Consider the following 20,473-nt stretch of genomic DNA (forward strand, 5'->3'; position numbering starts at 1 on the left):
GTGCCAGGATAGGTCAAGAAGGATAAGTAGGTGTGAGAAGTTAGCCTGGCATATGATGTCCCCGAGTTCTAGTGGGCACCTTGCACCAGTCTAATCGACCCTTATTGATGGTGGTTGTAAAGTCAACCTTATAAAAAGCTATCCTAGTGGTAGCATGGACCAGCAGTCATCAGGCTAAGACTTCAAAGAGTGTATTAAGCATGTTGTTTTACCCATTATAATCCCTTGAGTACCAAATGAAAGCACACCACACAAGGTATATATCAAATATATATGTATTTATTCTAAACACAACCCCTCTGCACTCTTTATGAGGTCAGAGGTAAAAGTACAATACAAGTGACTTCATTAGCATACGATAAGTTGCACAGTATACGTTTTGCCCTAGGGGCCTCACAAACCATATACTAAAATAGTGGTATAAGAACCACGTCTGGGATAGAAAGCCGGCCTGGGGTCTCTGGAATCGCTGGGGCTACTCTAAACAACCAAAGGTTAGTAAGTAGGAGGCCCACGGGAGACACATGCAGTGTCTAAACACAGCTGCAGGCTACCATTGACTTTCTATGGGAAACAAACAAGTTGCAATTTTAAAAATTAAGGACACTTCTAGGTTAACTACGATGAAACCCTTTTAGACTAGGACCCTTGGAGGGCCAATCACCTCGGCACTACAGGAGTACCAGTGTTACAGCACCCACGGAAGCCGGTCCATAGGTGTCTTTTGATGTCGGGTTTTGTCATCGATTTCAATGGAGATCTGCAAAGAAGTGCTGCAGGTGACCAGAGGAAAAGTGTCCGGGTGGATCCAAGGGTGGATCGAAGATCTGTAGAACCTGAAAGCAGAAGGGACAGAGTCTGGGTCACTTGCCAGTGACCAGGAAGGAACCAGGCGGTGTTGGGTGATTTCCGGTGAAGAGGTGAAGCTTGTCTCTGCAGCCACGAGGTCCAGGAGGTGTCGACGATGACCAGGAGCTCGATTCGAGCTGTCCCACGATGGATATAGTTGACTTCGGTGTCGGTATCCGGATTGGACCCAACAAGTCTTGGCAAACGCAATCCACGCAGGAGATGAAGATTGGCTTCGGTGCAGACCAACAAGGTCTGTGGCGCTTCTCCTTTGTAGGGAAGCTGAAGCAAGCCTGGAGCAACCAGGAAAGCAAGTTAAATTTAAAAGGTAGTCTTCAGGAGGCTCACTAGCCAACGGACTAGGAACCCGGAAGACGAGTCAAGCTGAAATGCAAGAGCGGGCCCCACTGGACACTCGTTGAGTGTGGGAGCCTGAGCTTCGGTGCAAATGATGCTCGGGGCTGGGGCTTCTCGTACCCCAATTCACAACTGCGAGATACCTCGGGAGTTGATGCAGTTAGCAAAATGCAGGATGTTCAGGAGTTCCGGTCCCACGTCTCTCGTGTCCGTCACGGGTCTCAGCTTTGCTGGGAACGTCGAGCAGCGTCAGATATGTCTAGAAGTCTATGTCCTGTGTTGCAGAGTCTTCTGCATCCAGCGGGAGCCTCGACAATGCAGACCTGCAAAGTTGCTATTGGTGCCTGTTTGAACAGGGTGGTCACTCATTGACCCTAAGGGAGATGTTCTGTCTTTCAGTCGAAATGGAACGTCGAAAGTCCATGATTTATGTTTCAAAGTTTCATCCAGTGTAATCTAAAGTCCTAGGGACACAGCTCCTATACTTATACTAAGTTAAGGGCTTGGACTACCTGTAAGGTCCCTCCTATGGGTGGACCTGGGAAGGGGGTGGTTTTACCCCTTGTCCAGTTTCATGCCAGAGCAGGGCTGGAGTGCCCCAGCAACTGGTTTGAACCGGGCTATGCATGGAGCACCTTGTGTGCCCCAGGCAGTGTCTGGAAAGCATTCACTGAATGCAACCCTCCCTGCCTCAATACACTAAGAGCCTGTCTGGGGTGGTGCAGCACCTCCCCTGACAGGAAACCTATTGTCCAGGCCTCCCCTGCCGGAGTTTCATTCAGCAGCAGGAGGGCAGACTCGTGTCTGTGGCAGCAGCATCCAGTTTGTGATGCTGAGGCTCTGTTTAACTTTAACCGGGTTGTGCAGTAACTACATGTCTTCTCCCTCCTGAAGGGTGGAATGCTACCCCCACCGCAAGGACTGCCGGCGGGGTGTGGGGGGGGGGGGTAGTATTCCAAAGTGTTTGACACCTTACATGACATGTTTTGATAAAGCTAAACCAAAGTTAGCACTAACCGCGAGGATTATATGCACTTAAGAGTATATGGTATGGCTACATCATAGAACAGCTATAAGGAGATGGTTCCGAAAGCTGCAGAGGGGCTCAGCTCATGCTAGGGCACCCTCGCACATAAAACCAAGCACTCTGCCTCCAGGATTGTTAAGGCCTGCCATAGGAGTGACTTATAGGTTACTACATGTCCATATACAAGGAAGATATAGATATACTATATCCTAGTAAGGGGTGAGTACACCACCTTACCCAGGCTGTGTGAACAGACCTGTGGTGTCAGTTTGGAAGGCAAACCAGGGGTAGCACAATACATGCTGCAGCCCCTTGTAGGCCTAGGGTGCACCTATGCCCTGGGTACCTATGGTACACTATACAGGGACTCACAAGGGTGATCCAGTAACCAATCTGGTATGTACCTAATGTAGATGGTATAAATTTAGAGAGAGAACAGCTGGGCTGTGGGCCTGATTAGCAGGGCCACAGCCAGACTAAAGTCGAAAAACCAGAAAATCACAGCAAAAGGTGGGGGTAACCATAGGAAGCAGACCCTACTCTCCTACAGTAGGCATGGCACATTTTGGTCAAGTAGACTCAAGGCCTCAACAACAAAGTGGGTTAGGGCTGTTTCAGTACTATGTACCGCTTTAAAACCAGATTGGTATTGGTCAAGCAGCTGAAACTCTTTGATGTGATTGTAAAGTTGTAGGTGAACGCATTTCTCAAGAAGTTAGAGTCATAATGTTGGAAATTGGGCAGAAATTGTTGGGATCAGATAGGTCTACATTGGGCTTTTTTGGAATGGAAGTGACTTTACCTATCTTTAGGCAATCAGGAATCCTACCCTGTGTGAGCGATTCATGGATAATCACGGACCAGAGAGAGAGGATGGCGGATCTAAAGTCTTTGAAGAGTTTAGCCGGCAAGGGATCATGGAAGTGATCAGAGGGTTTTAGTGACATTATGGTTCTTTGAAGCTCGGCATCATCAGGCAGTCTGAAATTGTTCCATGATGCATTCTTTTTTGGAGTAAGGCCTGTTCCACTGTAGGACAGAGCACTCCCAGATGTCAGGCAGGTCGCTGTAATGGACTGAGCCCGATGGACCCTGTTATGTGATGCATGTTGGAGTTCTAGTTCGATCTTTCTAGACTCTTCGATAAAATGTGCGGATAAGACCTCTTCACTAGGGAGAGATATCGTGGGAGCAGATTGAAGGTCGGTTGGATGGTAAGCTTGTTGTTTTATGATTTTGAAAAGTTTTTTAGGTCTGTTTGTAGCATTGTCTAGTTGATATTTAAAGTGTTCAGCATTCGTGCTGCGGATATGTTTATTGTAAGAACTTCTTGCTCTCCTCAGCTGTTTGAGGTTAGTAAAGGACAGAGAGTTTCTCCATAATTTTTCAGCAAGCCTTAGTTTGCGACACTCCTCATTGAGGGAGCCATTGAACCAAGGATTGGACTGTTCAACCGGAATCCTCTTGAGTTGCTTCGGAGCAACCGTGTCGAGTATATTAGTCATGGTCTGTATATAGTGTTCGGTGAGATAGTTTAAATTTGTTATGTATGGGGTTGGAGGAAGTAGGTTGTTGCTAATAGAGGTTTGGTCCATTGCTTGAATGTCATTTAGATTCCTAGACCACTATTTGTTCTTGTGCAGTCCTTGTCTAGACATTACCATGTCGAGAATGCGAAAGGAAATTATGTAATGATCCGACTAGTCACACGGTGAGATGCTTTCCAGTTGTTTCAGGTTATCCTTGGCTATGATTAAATCGAGGATGGAACTCTTGTTGTGGGTGGGTTCATTGCAAGTCTGGGTGAGGTTAAGGTCTGCGAGGAAAGACTCGATGGTATACAGTGAGGGATCAGTTGTATCATTCCAGTGCAGATTGAAATCCCCAAGGAAGATATGGTTAACGGGTAGGTCCGGGTTTGAAGCTATAATTTCCATCATTTGTTCGATGAAGATAATAAGACTGTCTCCAGGAAAATGGTAGATTGTGTGAAGCAAACAGACAATCTTGTTCCAGATTTCAACACTCAGGTGTTCGTGAGGGGACATCAGCACCGTTTGTGAGAGTCTCAGATTGAGATTGGAGCGATAAATGTATGCAATACCGCCACCAATTTTAAGAGGTCAATCCAGTCTGATGATGTCCTATTTGGGAGGCACTAAGATGTCCACAATTGGCGAGGAGTCGTCGTTGAGCCATGTTTCCGTTAATATCAGGATGTCTAGGTCATGAGTAAGAATAAGGTCGGCAATATTAGCAGTGCCCGGTGTACATGTGCTTAACAAATTCCCTTAACATAACATAACCTTGTGTTTGAATGCTGACCTGCAATTAAGTAGCATCGATTTGATGTATGATTTAGTTTAAACCTTTTCTAGCTGTGATGTGGGTACATGGACTAAGTTGTTCTTGTTCATGACTCTGTGCTTGACAGTGGTTTCTCTGAACGGGTTGGAAGGTATAGGTTGAATATTGTGTGTTGAGGGTTAAGGGACACTGCTAGGGCCATTGTACAATAGAATGAGGGAGAGGATGCTGGTTTGTGGCTCTTTAGGGTCTAGGGTGGTGATTTGGATAGGGTCGCGTTTTCCCAATAGAAAAGGGCTGTTTTTTCCCGGGACGCAGCTGTTCTCATGCAATGCTTGCCTGTAGCAGGAGTGCTGGGAAAATTAGTCTACAGAATTGATTTAGTCATCAATAATGTTTTCATCTTCACTGAGAGGAGTAATAGGTTCTGCAGGCTGTCTTTAACTAGTTGGAGATCCTGCTTCAGGTCAGCCAGCTAATCTTGTACGGAGGTCTGACTAGAGGTGGAAAGTAGAAGCGGCTCCTCATTAACAGTGGTGGTGAGGGGGAGTTTGGAGACTCCATGGGCGGGGAGACATGTGGAAATGCGACCGTGCCATTGAGGGCTTAAGGAAGGCTTAATGGGGGAAGTGCCCAAGTGATGGGACGGAAGAGTTAACCTGTTAGCTGGCATTGTCTCATATCTGGATTGAGAGGAAGCGGATACTGGGGGTACTGGGGTGGGATGCGAACTACGTGGGGGCGAGGCAGGAGTCGGTGTTAGGGGGTTGTGAGAGCTGCAATTTCCTCAATTATTTGATGTACCAGCTTCAGTCTGTCGCTCTATGTGATTCAGACTCATGGAAGGATCTTCATCATTGTGAAGGAAGTAATTTTCAGCGGGTTGTGTGATTGAGGTCCGATGAGATGGTGGGTGGCAATTACTGCCGTATAGTTGTACGATGTGACAGTCTGCATCATATCTGTGGGAGGGTTTTGATTCGGTGGACTACCTTCTCAATATTATCCAGGGTATTTACAATCTTCTTAAAGACATTGTCAAACTGAGTGAGGTTTCTGTCAGATGCTTGAATGAGGATGATTCTGTTGTTATAAAGGGATATGGCAAGCTCAGCATTGTGGTCCGGTGAGGGTATTAAGATAACCCGGAAACCATTAGAAACTTTCTTCATGGATTTTGAATGAAACATAGGGGGTAAGATGTTTCTCCATTGTGCTCTTCTGTTACTGAAGAGGATGAGGTCATTAATCACCATCCCCTTAGACTCACAGAAATAGGTGTCCGATACTAGTGTTTCAGGGGACCTTTTGAGTAGATTATGTTTGAAACTTTTTGCAGCTTTCTTAGAGAGGTTTGGAGAGTAGATGATTTTAGAAGCGTTGCACCCTACTTGCGATAACAGGTTAGCCCTAGCATAAACATTAGTTAGTGCCATGGTGAGGAAGTGCACAGCACGGTTGCTAGAGTACAGATCAGGATATAGACATCTTCATGAGGTGAAGAACCAGGTTGTCGACACCTATTTGTCATTATGATTCAGGAGAAAAATGAAAAAGAACAGTGTAGGTGGCAAGAGGATGGTCTGTTATCTTTAGTTCGTAACTCATGGAGCTCAGGTGCTGGTGCAGGGCACATGCACCCTCTCTCAGGAAGGGACTCATAGGAGACAGTAGGAACGAAAACCCCTGTAGGATGGCCGCCAAAGGTTATGCTGACTGTACTGATTAAGTCCTCCTTTACTGTCTACCATTCAGAGACATTTGTCTGTTTTACTAGTTTGAGTAATGCAGAGTCCTTCTATCATTACAGTGTAACCCAGAGTTAACAATTAGGTCCTTCTTTCATGAGAGTGTAGTAATTGAGGCCTTCTTTCATTGGAGTGTAGCCCACAGTTAGCAGATTGGTCCTTCTATAGTGACAGACTTGGCAAATAACTTAATTGTTGCTAATTCAAAGTTGAAAGCCAGTCGTCATCTTATCGTTGACGTGGGCCCACCAAAAATGGAGTGCTGGGTCACCGGGACGTGATCCTTTCCAGCAATGCTATATGCGTGGCGGCCACAAGCTGCCTCAACCCTCCATCTCAACCGGTGTGGAGGCAGTCAAAGTCAGCCAAAAGAGTCAGGGCGCACTGGTGAAGGAGAGGGAGAGGAGCTCCCAGACAGGCAGAGCACACAATCTCGGCTGCGAGAGATCAGGACGTCCCAGGCAATAGAGGCAGGCCAGAGGCACAATCGCGCAACGTGACCAAGGTGGAACATACAACCGAGGCGGATCAAACAAGGGAGTTGCGACATTCCAGCCAGAGCGAGAATACCTTCCAAACCGGGCCCAAAAGGAGAGGGGGTCTCCAGGACCGATCCAAAGCCCGAGGGCCAATCGCCTACGATGCCAGATGTGACGAGGCGGCCCTCACGAGAGATCCAGACTTTCCCGAATCAATGTGTGGGAACCAAGCTTTGCCGGTAAGATGTCATCTGGCACTTGTAGCACAGGTAGATAGTGGTTCGTCGATGGCAGGGTATATCGCCTGCGTACATCGAGACATCCTGATGACTGTCACCAACTGGGCTATTCCAAGCAGAGAGGCGATCCCTGAGAAAGATCGCAAGGGGCTCCATCGTGAGCACGAACAACAGTGGGGACAGGAGGTAGCCCTGCCGAGTGCCCCTCTCTATACCAAAGTTCTCAGACACCTCATAACCCAGTCGCACCCTCGCCGTAGGCAAAGTATAAAGGAGCCGGACCCACGATACATACTAAGTCACCAAACCCATATACCTCAGGATCTCCCTTAGGTATGGCCACGCAAGGGTATTAAAGGCCTTTTCCATGTGAAAGGGGACCAAGGCAGCCTCAAAGGCGGTCTCACGTATTTTGTGCATCACATGAGCCAGCTTCCTTAGGTTCATGTACAGACTACTCCCCAGGACAAAACCACACTGGTTGTTCCCCACCAGATGCATAATAACTCTCCCCAGCTGTAACGCCAATGCCTTTTCGAGCAGTTTCACATTTACATTCAGCATGGATAAGGGTCTGTAGGATCCTTGATCCACAGGGTCCTTACCCGGCTTAGGAGGCATGAGGATGATTGCTTCCCACATACGTGGCGGCAGCTCGCTCTCCGAATGGGCTTCCATGAGAGTTTACAACAATGCCGGGAGGAGAGTAGTGACGTGTGCCTGGTAATATTCACTGGGAGTCCGTAAGAGCCCAGGCACTTCCCCTGGCCAGCTCCCAGAGTGCCTCCTTCAGGTCGTCTAGCATTATACCCTAACCTAGTTCCTCTGCCTGCTCCATCGTTAAAGGCAGCAATTTCACCTGAGTTTGTAGGTCAGCAGCCGCCAAATCCGACTCTCGTGTTAGGGCTGTATATATGTCGGCAAGATGAGCTCTCAACAGCCCTAACTTGGCTGACTGGTACCCTACCATCGGGTGCCCTAAGAGTTAATACTGTAGGAGGAGGGCACTCTCTCTTGAGCAGCCAGGTGAGCATATGCCCGACCTGTCCCCTTCCCTATGTAATCGTTGGGGGTAGTCCTTGTGGACATGGAAGTCGAGCCTATTCCAGATCGACTATAGAGCCCTATGCGCCTCTAATAGTTCTGCCTCATTCCCTACCCGACTGCACTCATCTCTGCAACTCAGTGAGCTGTAGCTCCTGCTCACCCAGTTTCCGCTCCAATTTTCTCTTGATACCATAGATTTTACCTATACTCGCCCCTGTGATGACCACCTTTAGTGCCTACCATTCCGTCCTGCATGCACTGGCCGTACCCCAGTTGGACACAATGAATCCCTCCAGCACCCCCTGCATATCCATGATGTATTCAACATCTTTCAGGGACTCAGGCTCTAATCCCCACAAGGGAATAGCAGAGCGCCTTCCCTCATTCCCCATACTCTAAAAGTAGGGGCGCATGACCAGAGAAGAACCAACCTGATACGATACCTTCCTGATGTCCAACATTCTCTGCCGTGCAACCAGGAATCTTTCTAGTCTGCTGTAAGTGCCATGAGTTGGTGAGTAACAGGAATATTCCTGCACAGAGGGGTGAATCTACTGCCACATATCCACAAACTGCAGTCGGTGCATAACTCGCAATCCAGTCACCATAGGAGTCTTTGAACCCTGTCGCGGTGGATGCCTGTCTAATAAGCAATCTAACACACAATTGAAATCAACCTCCCAAATGACCGGGGAACTCGCATAAGGCAGTAGGGCATCCGCCAGGACACCGAAAAAATCACCATTGTCTACATTTGTTGCATATACATTCAGCAAACACAACTCACGGCCATCTGGGGTGCAGCATTATGTAACACCCCTCATTTCCTTGCATTTCTATGGATGTCAATCCCTCTCCGTACTGTGCTCTTGTTTAACCTCTGTATTTGTGGGCTACCCCTGTGTTAGTTCTCCCTCCTTCTCTGCTGTTAAACCACCCTCCACTTCCTCTTTCAAACTATCACTCTATGAGGCACTGGAGGTGAGCGTTGGGTCCTGGAGTCTGTCACAGAATCCACTCCAGACCTCAATAACACCCCCGAGCGGGTCGTCCCACCTGCTTAACTTTATATGAAGTTCTTCCGCCAAAGCTCATTTTCTGATGTCCCTGTGCCAGTAATGTAAATTGGGTGCCTTGTGCCCCATCCAAGACATGGTGACCCACTACACATTAATAAAACAGGGTCTCCGAAACAGGCCCAAAGATGCTCTTACCTAAATACAGTAAGCGCTGACACTGTTAACCCGCTTACTCCCCCTGCATCACTTTTAAAACCAGCGCACTCAAGGAAATGTATTCAGCAGGTACGTGTGCATGTCCTGGTGACGTAAGGAGAAAGGAAAATTGCCACTAAGCCCCACCCTTTCCCAACATGTATATCCTCTTCAGCCGCCTCTAACTTCAAACTTCATACTTAGAAGAATATGGCTGAAGAAGAGCTGTCTATTTCATTACTGTAAGCACGAGCTGCCTTTGCTTTTCATTTTGTTCTTTTTGCCACATGATAGCTCAGAGCATAAGGGGTCGCATGACCTGTGCCAGGGGTCGCAAACGGAAAGCTTGGGGTCGCCCAAAAGAGTTCCATTCTTTCCAACTCACGCAACACTACACCTGATGTAGGAACTGCAGCAGTCAGGGAGTTCTCAATAGTCTTCTCTCAACCAGTCTCTGCAGTGACATCAGGGACTGGCGAGCAATGAGCCACATGTCTGAAGAGCGAGGAATCTTGTGTAATGAACTTTCCAGGACGTTGGGCAGTCACCATGTATTCTTTACTAGTCACAATGTGGAAAGGATCAGCATCAAAAGGAGAATCAGATTTGTGTTTTCTCTGTTGATGGACAAGTTGATCTCCCCTAGTGATGGTAATGTTCTTAGCACATCTGTGCTTGTCTACATATGCTTTCCTTCTCTGTTTACAGACCAAGTCATTTTTACAAATGTCATTCATGTGAGTAGATCTTTCGCGAGTCCATTGAGGGAACTTGATTGTCATGGCTCTCCCAAACATTAATGTAGCAGGACTTTCGCCTGTCATCGAATGAGGGGTCGAACGTTAAGCTTGAAGAGTGGAATGTAAGACTGCTTTAAGGTCGAGCTTTTCTAGCACAGAACACTGAACAGCTTTCTTGAGTATGCTCATGAAACATTCAACAAGGCCATTTGCCTGTGCCACAGAGGTGTGCTCTTCTGATTCTTCACATTAAGATGACTGAGAAAATCTTTGAAATTTCGACTGTTGTAAGGTGGGCCATTGTCAGATTTTAAGACTGGAGGAACACATAATGTCGCGAAGATGCCATCTAATCTCTTGATGACTCTTTCCTGAGTGATAGATAAAAGATATTCAACCAATGGAAAACAGGAGTATTCATCAATAATCACCATCAGGTGATGTCCATTGTCAAGAGGCCCAAAGAATTTAATAGCAATTCTTGCCCGTACATGTTTTGGCAACTCAGTCACACTTAAGGTGTGTTGATTCATTTTTGATGAGAAGCAATGACATGACAGACCTTCAAATCTTTTTCCACTCATTCATCGAGATGAGGAAACTAGACTCGGTCATGGAGAGCTCATTTTGTAGCAACGATTCCACGATGTCCTTCATGGGCCACTTCAAGTATCTGTTGTTGCAGGCTCTCTGGAATCACAATTCTCTAACCACGTAATATAATTCCTTCTTGAGTAACTCATAGTTTGTCTTTGACTGTTTTTAATTTCTGGTATTCACTGTCACTGGCAAGAGGTCGAGTGTGCTGGTTCCAAGACGGATGTGCAATAATATCCTTTAGTTTCAACATGTCACTGTCTTGGCTTTTGACAGTAACAAACTGTTCTAATGAAAGGTAGCAGGTGTATTCAATCTCACAATGAAATATATGACATTTTATTAAATGTATATAGGCTTCAGCCACTTTAGAAGAAGTACCATAATACTGTATTAGCACACGTTAGAGTGCACAATTGTGTAGTTATATTCTTGTAATCGTAGAACCCAACGTTCAGTGCGAGGAGGCATCTTGGTCTTTGGAATGCCAAAGATGGTCAGCAATGCTTGATGATCTGTCACAAGCGTGAAGGGCTTTCCCTATCAAAATACTCGGAAATGTTCACAAGCCCACACCACTGCTAAACGTTCTTTCTCAGGTTGTGAATAGGCATGTTAAGTTTGGGACACATTTCTGCTTGCGTATGCCACAATATGCCTTTGTTTTTAGTGTAAAGGAGTTAGGCCCTTGGCTGTGGCTGTGTCTCCACAGTGAACGAAGCATTAGTGAAAGCAAGCTGTACAGAGCAAGTGTATGATACCGGAGAACAATAAGATAGAATCACGCGGTACACTCAACCAGAGTCCGGAGGACCGTGTGCAAAAAGTTGATCATGGAGTGAGTCGCTCCCGAAGCCCGCGGTTCACCAAACGAGGTCAAAAAAGCATCACCGTGCCATAGGGAGACGCCCATACACGGACCTAAAAGACAGTCTAAGACTGCAGCTCAAAAGATCCAGAACCAGACATAGGATAACCATGGCTACAATTAAGATAGAAGTGACAAGGCCCTGAGGAGAACCCATAACTGTTGTATGGAGTTCGAAACGCGTCGGCAAGAAAGGAGATAAAAACTTAATAATACCAATAATCACTGACTCGTAGAATTAATGTGTTGTGATATCTCCTGTTTAACTGTGACTTTGTCTACTACTGTTCCTGAGATTCCAAATCACTGATGGTCAAAGAGGCTAGAAAATTGTAACTCACCTTTTGGAACAGTCTGAAATAGATATAGATGCTTTGTTGTGTATAGTGAATGTAATTTGATGTAATGATGTTTTCTTTTCTTGGTAAATGTTGCGTTTAAGTTGATGTACATATATGTTATATTTGTTGTGTTCTCTCTCTGACATGTAATCTAAGATTTTTTCTAAAAGAGATTTGAAAGAAAAGGTAAAAATAAATATACCTAACATATCTAACTAAGGTTGATGTGTTGCTTATAACTAAGAGCTAACAAAAAAGTGGGGTGGCATTTTTGTGTGAAAAACAATATGCCTTTGAGCACTGGGTGTCCACTGTGCTAGGCAAGGACAGCACCTAACCCGACCAGGCTAGCATCAACAAAAAACACTGCATGAAGCTTCGGATCAAAATATGCCATTTCCGTGGCATTCTCAATGGCCTGTTTGATTTTCTTGAAGCTTTGCTCGTATTCATGTGACCAAGGAAAGGAAACGTTCTTTTTCGTCAAGTCTCTCATCGGAGCACTCACTCTGGCAAAGTCTTTATGTATCTGGACAGTAATTGGCCATGCCAAGGAATGAACGTATCATGGAAACATCTAGTCGCGAACTACCAGCTGACAACATTTGCACTTAAACTGGATCAGGTGTCATACCTCCATCAGAAAAGATATGGCCAAAGAATTTGAGCTTCGTCTTATTGAACTCACATTTAACAGACTTTAAAGTTAAATCTGCATCAGCAACTAAATGACACACCTGTAAGAGCTTTATCATACTCCTGTGTGGCTCCGAAGATCAATAAGTCATCACTACAATTGAAGCATTCATGATATGTTGTATGATCCGTCAAATGAAATCTTGAAAAAGCTCTGCAGCTGATGACACACCAAAACGTATTATTTTATATCGGAACAGATCAATGTGTGTAGAAAAGGCTAGAACGTACCTGCAATTCACCTCGAGTTCCAACAGGTGATATCCTTTATTCAGTTCAAGGCAACAAAAGACCTTTGCACCATTCAATTGTGGGATCATGTCGGCACTATGCAGGCCTAGATGTGGCTCTCTTTCAATGGCCTTGCTAGCTTGACCCATATCAACACAGATGCAGACAGCTCCTTCACTGTCCTTTTTGGGTAACATCACTATGGGAGAAACCCATGGCATTGGACCAGTATAACGCTCAATTACATCATGTTTGAGTAAGGATTTAAGCTCTTTTCAAACAGATTCTTGTAAATAAAATGCAATTTGTTTTTGTCTTTGAGCAACAGGGCTTACGTTCTGATTAATATGCAACTGTACTTTCATAGTCTTAAGTTTTCCTAACCCATGAAACATTGAAGGGAACTGACTTACTATGTTGTGATGAGCATTCATGTTGTAATTCACCAACATCAATACCATTATCAGCAGCTGCACTGAAACTGAGTAAACATGCATTTGGCCCAGTACCTTGAGGTACATGAATGGATGCTTGTATTGTTGTCTATTTGGGTTTCATCGAATGAACCTTGAATTTTTAATGGTGTAGTTGAAGCCCATGTATACACTTTAGTTTTGGATGGCGTAAATTGGGCAATGGAGACAGTTCATTGTATTTCTTCTCAAGCATAATGTTTTTCGAAGCACCACTGCCAAAAATGTAAGGTATTGAGCAACTGTTTAACTGTACTGTAATTTTAGGATAATGTTTGAATAACTTTGGTGCTTTTTCTTGTTGACTATTATTTGACTTGACTTTCCTTCACATGTGGCCAGTCCGACATGTGCATGGTTTTCCCAGGTAAACTTTGACATCGCACAACCATCTTCTGCACTTTCATTTGTTATTGATACTGAAGAACTTTCTGACGAAGATTTAGATGACGATCAACATTGTTTGGTCTTGATATGAATCAATTGGTGTAGTCATTTTGCATTGTGGTCATGCCTTGAACATCCCTTCAGCCATTTTGTCTTTTCCCTGTGACTCACCAAGTTTTTTCTTCATCTTACAAACTGTTACAAAGTCTTTCTCCTTCTCACTGTCTTTCCAAATCTGTCCAATGACAGGACATTTACCTTTGTGTGGAAATGAAAATCCAGACGTGAAACACAACTTCTTTTTCCGTGAGGACTTCCCTTTGTGTCCTTCAGTCTTGTGGTTCTGCTTTTTATCCTCATGACGGCTCTCTCTGGGTTTTCAGGCCTCCATGTCAGCAGCAGTCAATCAGCAAGCTCTGCAACTCTGGCAGCCATGAGAACTCACTCCAGACTAAGAGGTTCCCTCAGCATCTGTCATGTGAATGAATTTGAAAGGCATCCATCAATAACTCCGAGACATAAAGCTTCCTCATCATTACATTTTTTGAACTTATAGTGTTTGATGAGTGTATCCAGTCTCTCAACAAGTTCGTCGATGGTTTCACCAACCTTTCATAATCTACATTCAGCAAGGATTGATTTTGAGGTTCAAGGCTTCTTTGATTTGATGGTAGGTAACTTCGTCAGCTTGTGGCATTTCCTTTATGCCTTCACCCTCACCAGCAAGATTCTTAAGATATTTGAACATGTTTTTGTTATCTGTTTCTTCTAGTACATCAGTGAGATCATCAAATGTCTCTATCCACACAGCCCATCTGTCACCAATATGCTGCTATTTGGCGGCATGAAATGTTGATGTTGGTTTCAGGAAGGCGGCATTGTAACTGTTAGTGGAACTTACTGACGTTGAAGGTAGCGTTCTCTCTGACGCTGTTTGGTGATCTTGTTTATGCAAACCATTTTGGAGGCCTTGCGATGTGCTGGCCTCTAGATCATCTAGGACCATTACGGGAACATGGCCTCATTCTTCTCAGCCATTTGAGCCTTTCAGTCCTCAAAGACCTTTGGAGTTGTTCTGAGCCCCACCTGGCAGCTTTGATGGCGTGCCGCTTCAGGTATCAGCTGCTCTGTAAGCACAACCTCTGGGCTTCTTCTTTGACCGCTTCACCTGCTGCTAAGGTCGTAGTTCTCTTGTAATTGAGGCTCTGGCAAGTACAACGGCAGTATGCTTTATCATTAACTGTTCCATCAGCTAGTGCTTTTGTGGATTATACTCGTATTTCACAATGACAATATTCAGCTCTTTTGATTGCAGCATGATCTTGAAATTTGCTGCCGCTATTTGTTGCTCTTTGAACACCTGGTTGATTCGACTTTTAGCATTATTGCTCTGTATGCTGTATAGCTCTATGTTGCTGAGTAGCGCAGTGCCTCTCTTTATGGCCAATGATGTGTAGACTTCTCAGCCAATGATGTGCAGACTTCTCAGCCAATGATGTGTAGACTTCTCAGCCAATTATGTATAGACTTCTCAGCCAATGATGTGTAGACTTCTCAGCCAATGATGTGTAGACTTCTCAGCCAATGATGTGTAGACTTCTCAGCCAATGATGTGTAGACTTCTCAGCCAATGATGTGTAGACTTCTCAGTGAAGATTTCATTATCGTTTTCGCCTGTAGTTGCACTTTGACTTCACATATGCCAAACGTTGGTTCTGCACTTCGACTGAGGCACATGTGGCAAGCACTAGCAGTTTGCTGGGCCATGGCAAACTCCCTGGCAGACCACTGTTAATCTTTGGGTTTCGTATCCCCCATCTCGTTGCAGCGTCCTCCTCAGCCTGGGTACCAGCCAATGACTATGCCACATATTGAGGATGGTATTACACGTCTTTATTCATCTGTGTGTCACCAAGAACTCAACATTCTAAACTGGCATTCTCTCCACTATACCCACACACACACTTACGTCACAGTTCTACGGGGTACATCAGGAACCAAAAGGGTGCCCCTCATTTCTAACTCACAAAGCACTACACCAGCTATGCACACTGTTTTTCATGTTGAATTCCCACCTCGCTGTCTCTTCTACCCCCATCAACTGGTACACTGACATACCTGTAATGGTCAAGAAACAATTGCATCGCCTCACCTCAGTGTCTGAATCTTGCAGCCAGGATGCTTCAGTCCTTCACACAGCTCTTCCACTCCAGGGACTGGCATTTTAAGATTCATCAACCCTAGGTCATTCTTGCTCAAGCTGAGGTATGTGAGAGATGAGTTTGTTTTGAGAAGTAAGGCGAGATCTCGACAGCAGGAACCAGTGAGTAAGCATTCATCCAACCTATGAAAAACAGACACAAAATATAGCAGAGTCTGTGAAAAGATACTGCAGCTTCAGTTTAGACTCATTTCTCTCCTGTCACTGACCTCCCCAACTGCAGCTTAGTCTCCTTTTGATGCTTCTCCTCTGTCTGACTGCAGCTCTAAATGCACAGTTACGCCCTATTTATAAAAGCCTTAGAAGATCATATGCATTATTTATTATCTGCAAGGTTTTTTCTTCGTGTTTTTGCAATCGTACTACGAAACAGTAAAACTTGGTACTTAGCACATTTTTCAGTAAAATAAGGTGAACATTGATTTTGTTTCTCTGCTTAAGAATAATGGGCAGACCAGTGGAAGAAGGTGCTACATAAAAGGCAAGTTTTAATTCTGCCTCAGGGTTTCTTCTAGAATATGTGCAGACTTTGAGATGAAGCCTCTGTGGGAGGCTAGGGTCTGGTGCTCATAGTTCAAGTTCAAGTTCAGGGATTTGTATAGCGCACTACTCACCCAGAGGGTCTCAAGGCGCTTGGGGGAGGGGGTGCATTATTTGTCGAATAGCCAGGTTTTAAGTTCCTTCCTGAAGGAGATGTGGTTCTGGGTAAGGCGAAGGTGAGTAGGGAGAGAGTTTCAGGTCTTGGCCGCCAAGTAGGAGAAGGATCTTCCTCCCATGGTGGATCTATGGATGCGCGGAACTGCGGCGAGGGCTTGATTGGAGGATCTTAGTTGGCGGGTGGGTGTGTAGAAGGACAGTCGTGTGTTGAGGCATTCGGGTCCTAGTTTGTAGAGGGCCTTGTGTGCGTGGGTGAGGAGACGAAACGTTATTATCTTGTTGACGGGAAGCCAGTGGAGGTCTTTCAGGTAGCCGGTAATGTGAGCTTGGAGCGGGATGTCCAAGATGAATCTGGCTGATGCGTTTTGGATGCGTTGGAGTTTTTTCTGTAATTTGGCTGTGGTTCAGGCGTAGAGGGTGTTTCCATAGTCCAGTCGGCTTGTGACCAGTGCGTGGGTGACAGTCTTTCTTGTTTCGGTGGGGATCCAACTAAAGATTTTTTTGAGCATACGAAGTACGTTGAAGCAAGAGGATGAGACGGCGTTTACTTGTCTGGTCATCGAGAGGGAGGAGTCTAGGATGAAGCCTAGGTTACGTGCGTGGTCTGTGGGTATGGGTGCCGTGCCCAGGGCCGATGGCCACCATGAGTCGTCCCAGGCAGAGGGGGATGATCCTAGGATGAGGACTTCCGTTTTGTCTGAGTTAAGTTTTAGGCGGCTGTTTTTCATCCATTCGGCTACTTCTTTCATGCCTTCATGAAGATTGGTTTTGGCGGTGTTAGGGTTTTTGGTAAGGGAAAGGATCAGCTGGGTGTCGTCAGCGTAAGAGATGATGTTAAGGTTGTGTTGTCGCGCGATGGATGCGAGGGGACTCATGTAAACGTTGAAGAGGGTGGGACTGAGTGATGATCCTTGTGGTACTCCGCAGATGACTTCGGTGGAACAGCCTATGGGAGGCTAGGGTCAGGTGATAGTAGAACAGCCTATCGGAGGCTAGGGTTAGGTGCTCATAGAACAGCCTATTGGAGGCTAGGGTCAGGTGATCATAGAACAGCCTATGAGAGGCTAAGGTCAAGTGATAATAGAACAGCCTATGGGAGGCTAGGGTCAGGTTCCCATAGAAGAGCCTACATGAGGCTACGGTCAGGTGCTGATAGAACAGCCTATGGGAGGCTAGGGTCAGGAGCCCATAGAACAACCTATGGGAGGCTAGGGTCAGGTGCTGATAGAACAGTCTATGGGAGGCTAGGGTCAGGTGGCCATAGAACAGCCTATAGGAGGTTAGGGTCAGGCACCCATAGAACAGCCTATGGGAGGTTAGGGTCGGGTACCCATAGAACAGCCTATGGGAGGTTAGGGTCGGGTGCTGATAGAACAGTCTATAGGAGGCTAGGGTCAGGTGGCCATAGAACAGCCTATGGGAGGCTAGGGTCAGGTGCTGATAGAACAGCGTATGGGAGGCAAGGGACAGGTGGCCATATAACAGTCTATGGGAGGCTAGGGTCAGGTACTGATAGAACAGCCTAAGGGAGGCTAGGGTCAGGTGCTGATAGAACAGCCTATGGGAGGCTCAGCACCCTGCTCCCGTCCGGGTAAGTGACGCTCCAGATCTTCCACTGCTGGAACATTGGACCTGGCCTTGCTACTTACCTATATCCAGAAGGTGAACCTCGGGAACTCACTGTATGATTTTATATGCTTTTCCCTATTTTCTCCCATTGACTGTTATTGTGCCTAATTACGCACAACAGTGATTTCTTTCGCGAATTTTGAAAAATCATAAGTTAAAAACGACTTACCTCAGAACGAAATTCTTGGTCTTAAAAATGACATACAAACCAATTTTTTTTTTTTTTGCTCTTGGGTTTATTCTTGAGTATGTGTCTCATTTATTGCCTCTGAGAGCACAACAAATGCTTAGCAACACCCTCTGAAAAGCATAACCGTTTGCCTACACTACCACAAACAGAGCGTTAATATTATCTACTTTTGCCTCTGTATTCCACTCTGGGTCTCACTAGTCTCTTTACGCAGTGTACTACATTTTAGTGAACTAAATAGAGAGCCGGCGTCCTACACTAGGGTCAGGTGCTCATAGAACAATTTATTTATCAGGTACTCATAGAACAGTCAATCGGTCAGGTGCTTGTAGAACAGTCCAAGGGTCATGTGATGATAGAAAAGTCTATGTGAAGCCAGGGTCAGGTACACATAGAACAGCCAAATGGAGCCTATGGATGCCAGGGTCAGGTGCTCACAGAATTAGCAGGACAGGGCCAGGTTCCTACAGTGCAGTGTGACACTACACCCGTAATAATCAGGTTCACTAGTGGAATTATTAAAATGTCATTAACAGTAAATGCAAAGCTTCACTTTTGTTATTTTTTTAATAATATGGAATTCCATCGTATCCTCTAGCCTACATCCTCAGACGTCACCAAACAATATATGTGAACCGGACACATTTCTGTGTGCTAATGTTTTAAATGCTGTGTGTAGTTTCTGCAGTGTGACTCCTGATAATGAACTTTATTTTTAGGGTGAGAAATAATGGATGCAGGAAGCTGCCATTCTATTTAGTGAACCTAAATAGAATGGCCACCACATTGGATGATCCGCTAATTTGATTCTAGCTTGTACCCCGGCTCTCCCTCGCGCCAGGACACTCTAAAGTAACAGTGCGCGCTACAAATGCAATATAACGTAACATAACATATAACATTACATAAATTGGGGTACACAATGCACAAAGTCCAGGCCACCCTTATTGGTTTACAGGGGCTTGTTTTAAAAATCCCAAAGTGCTCTACTTGTGGTAGTGGGGCGAGCAGTTTAGGCTCATTAGAGGGGAGTGTTGAGCATTTGTTATAAACACAGGCATTAAATGAGACACACACTCAAGAAGAAATCTAAGACCAATTTAGAAAAATAACACAAATTTATATATATCAAGATCATATGGACGGGGGGCGTGGCTTGGACGCCGATCGGGATGGCGGCGTGAGCTCGCAGCTCCGCGCGGAATCCCGCTACTTCTCCTGTTATTTGCACCCTGGGCGACCCGAACTCGACGCTCCTGCCCTCTGAAGTGTAAGGGGACAGCCGGGCGCGATCGGAGAGCCGTTGGGGGACTGCTGGCCCCGAGGAGATCGAGTTGAGGCGACGGCCGAGGTGTTGCCGAGAGTGAGAAGAAAATGGCGGCGAGGAGGTCGGGCGGCCCCGGATTTCAGCTTTGGGCCGAGTTGTCGCCGACTGGCAGGAGGTCCTGCAGCCGATAGATCGAGGCACTAAGACCAGCGGGGCCGGATCCAGAGATTAGGGGACAGTGACTCGCACCGCCCAGGCCTGGGGGACCCTCGCTGGCGCCATCTACATATCTGTCCTTCCCCCCTCAGGCTTCCGAGGGAGTCGGCTGAACAGTGCTCGCCACGCTGGTCGTTGATCCTGAGGGCATCGGCGGCGGCACTGACCCTGCCCGGTGCCGGGGAGTTGGCACTGAACGACGAGTGCTGAAGCCGGACGGGCGCTTGGGCCTGTGACGCAGTACCCTGAAATGGCGGCAGGCCGGAGGGCTGGTGGCCGAGGAGCGCGCTGAGGGGGACCTGGCGACATCGACTCGGATGGGCGAGATTCCCTCGCCGGAGATGGACCAGGAGCAGCGGCTGAACCGACGTTTAGACGCCATACTCGATGCGATCACCTCGACCAAGGAGGCGCTTCACCAAGACATTGCCCAGGTGGCCACGGGACTGGGGCTTTTGCGAGCGGACCACGCGAAGCTGGCGGATAGGGTCAAGGACCATGATTAGCTGTTACTGGACCTGAAGCCATCGGTGGTGACCGCGGAACACAAGATCACGGACATATTGGCCCGACTGGACTCGCTGGAACGACGGGCGGAGGATGCCGAAGGCTGCAATAGACGGAACAACGTGCGGGTCGTAGGCCTGCCGGAACGGATTGAGGGGGAGGATGCGGTGGCCTACATGGAGACCT

The 20,473-nt window shown here is 46.4% G+C and overlaps 1 protein-coding gene across 1 annotated transcript in view; it reads right to left on the reverse strand.

The window, feature by feature from the left end:
• LOC147740871 (NACHT, LRR and PYD domains-containing protein 3-like) overlaps nucleotides 1-20,473 on the reverse strand; it is a 237,581-nt gene that overhangs the window by 46,253 nt on the left and 170,855 nt on the right. The window contains exon 9 of the mRNA XM_086952174.1: nucleotides 15,753-15,944. Coding sequence (XP_086808300.1) covers nucleotides 15,753-15,944 — 192 coding nt within the window. The remainder of the gene's footprint in view (nucleotides 1-15,752; nucleotides 15,945-20,473) is intronic.

The sequence above is a fragment of the Lissotriton vulgaris genome, chromosome 1_1 (genome assembly GCF_964263255.1).
Source record: "Lissotriton vulgaris chromosome 1_1, aLisVul1.2, whole genome shotgun sequence".
Taxonomy (NCBI): domain Eukaryota; kingdom Metazoa; phylum Chordata; class Amphibia; order Caudata; family Salamandridae; genus Lissotriton; species Lissotriton vulgaris.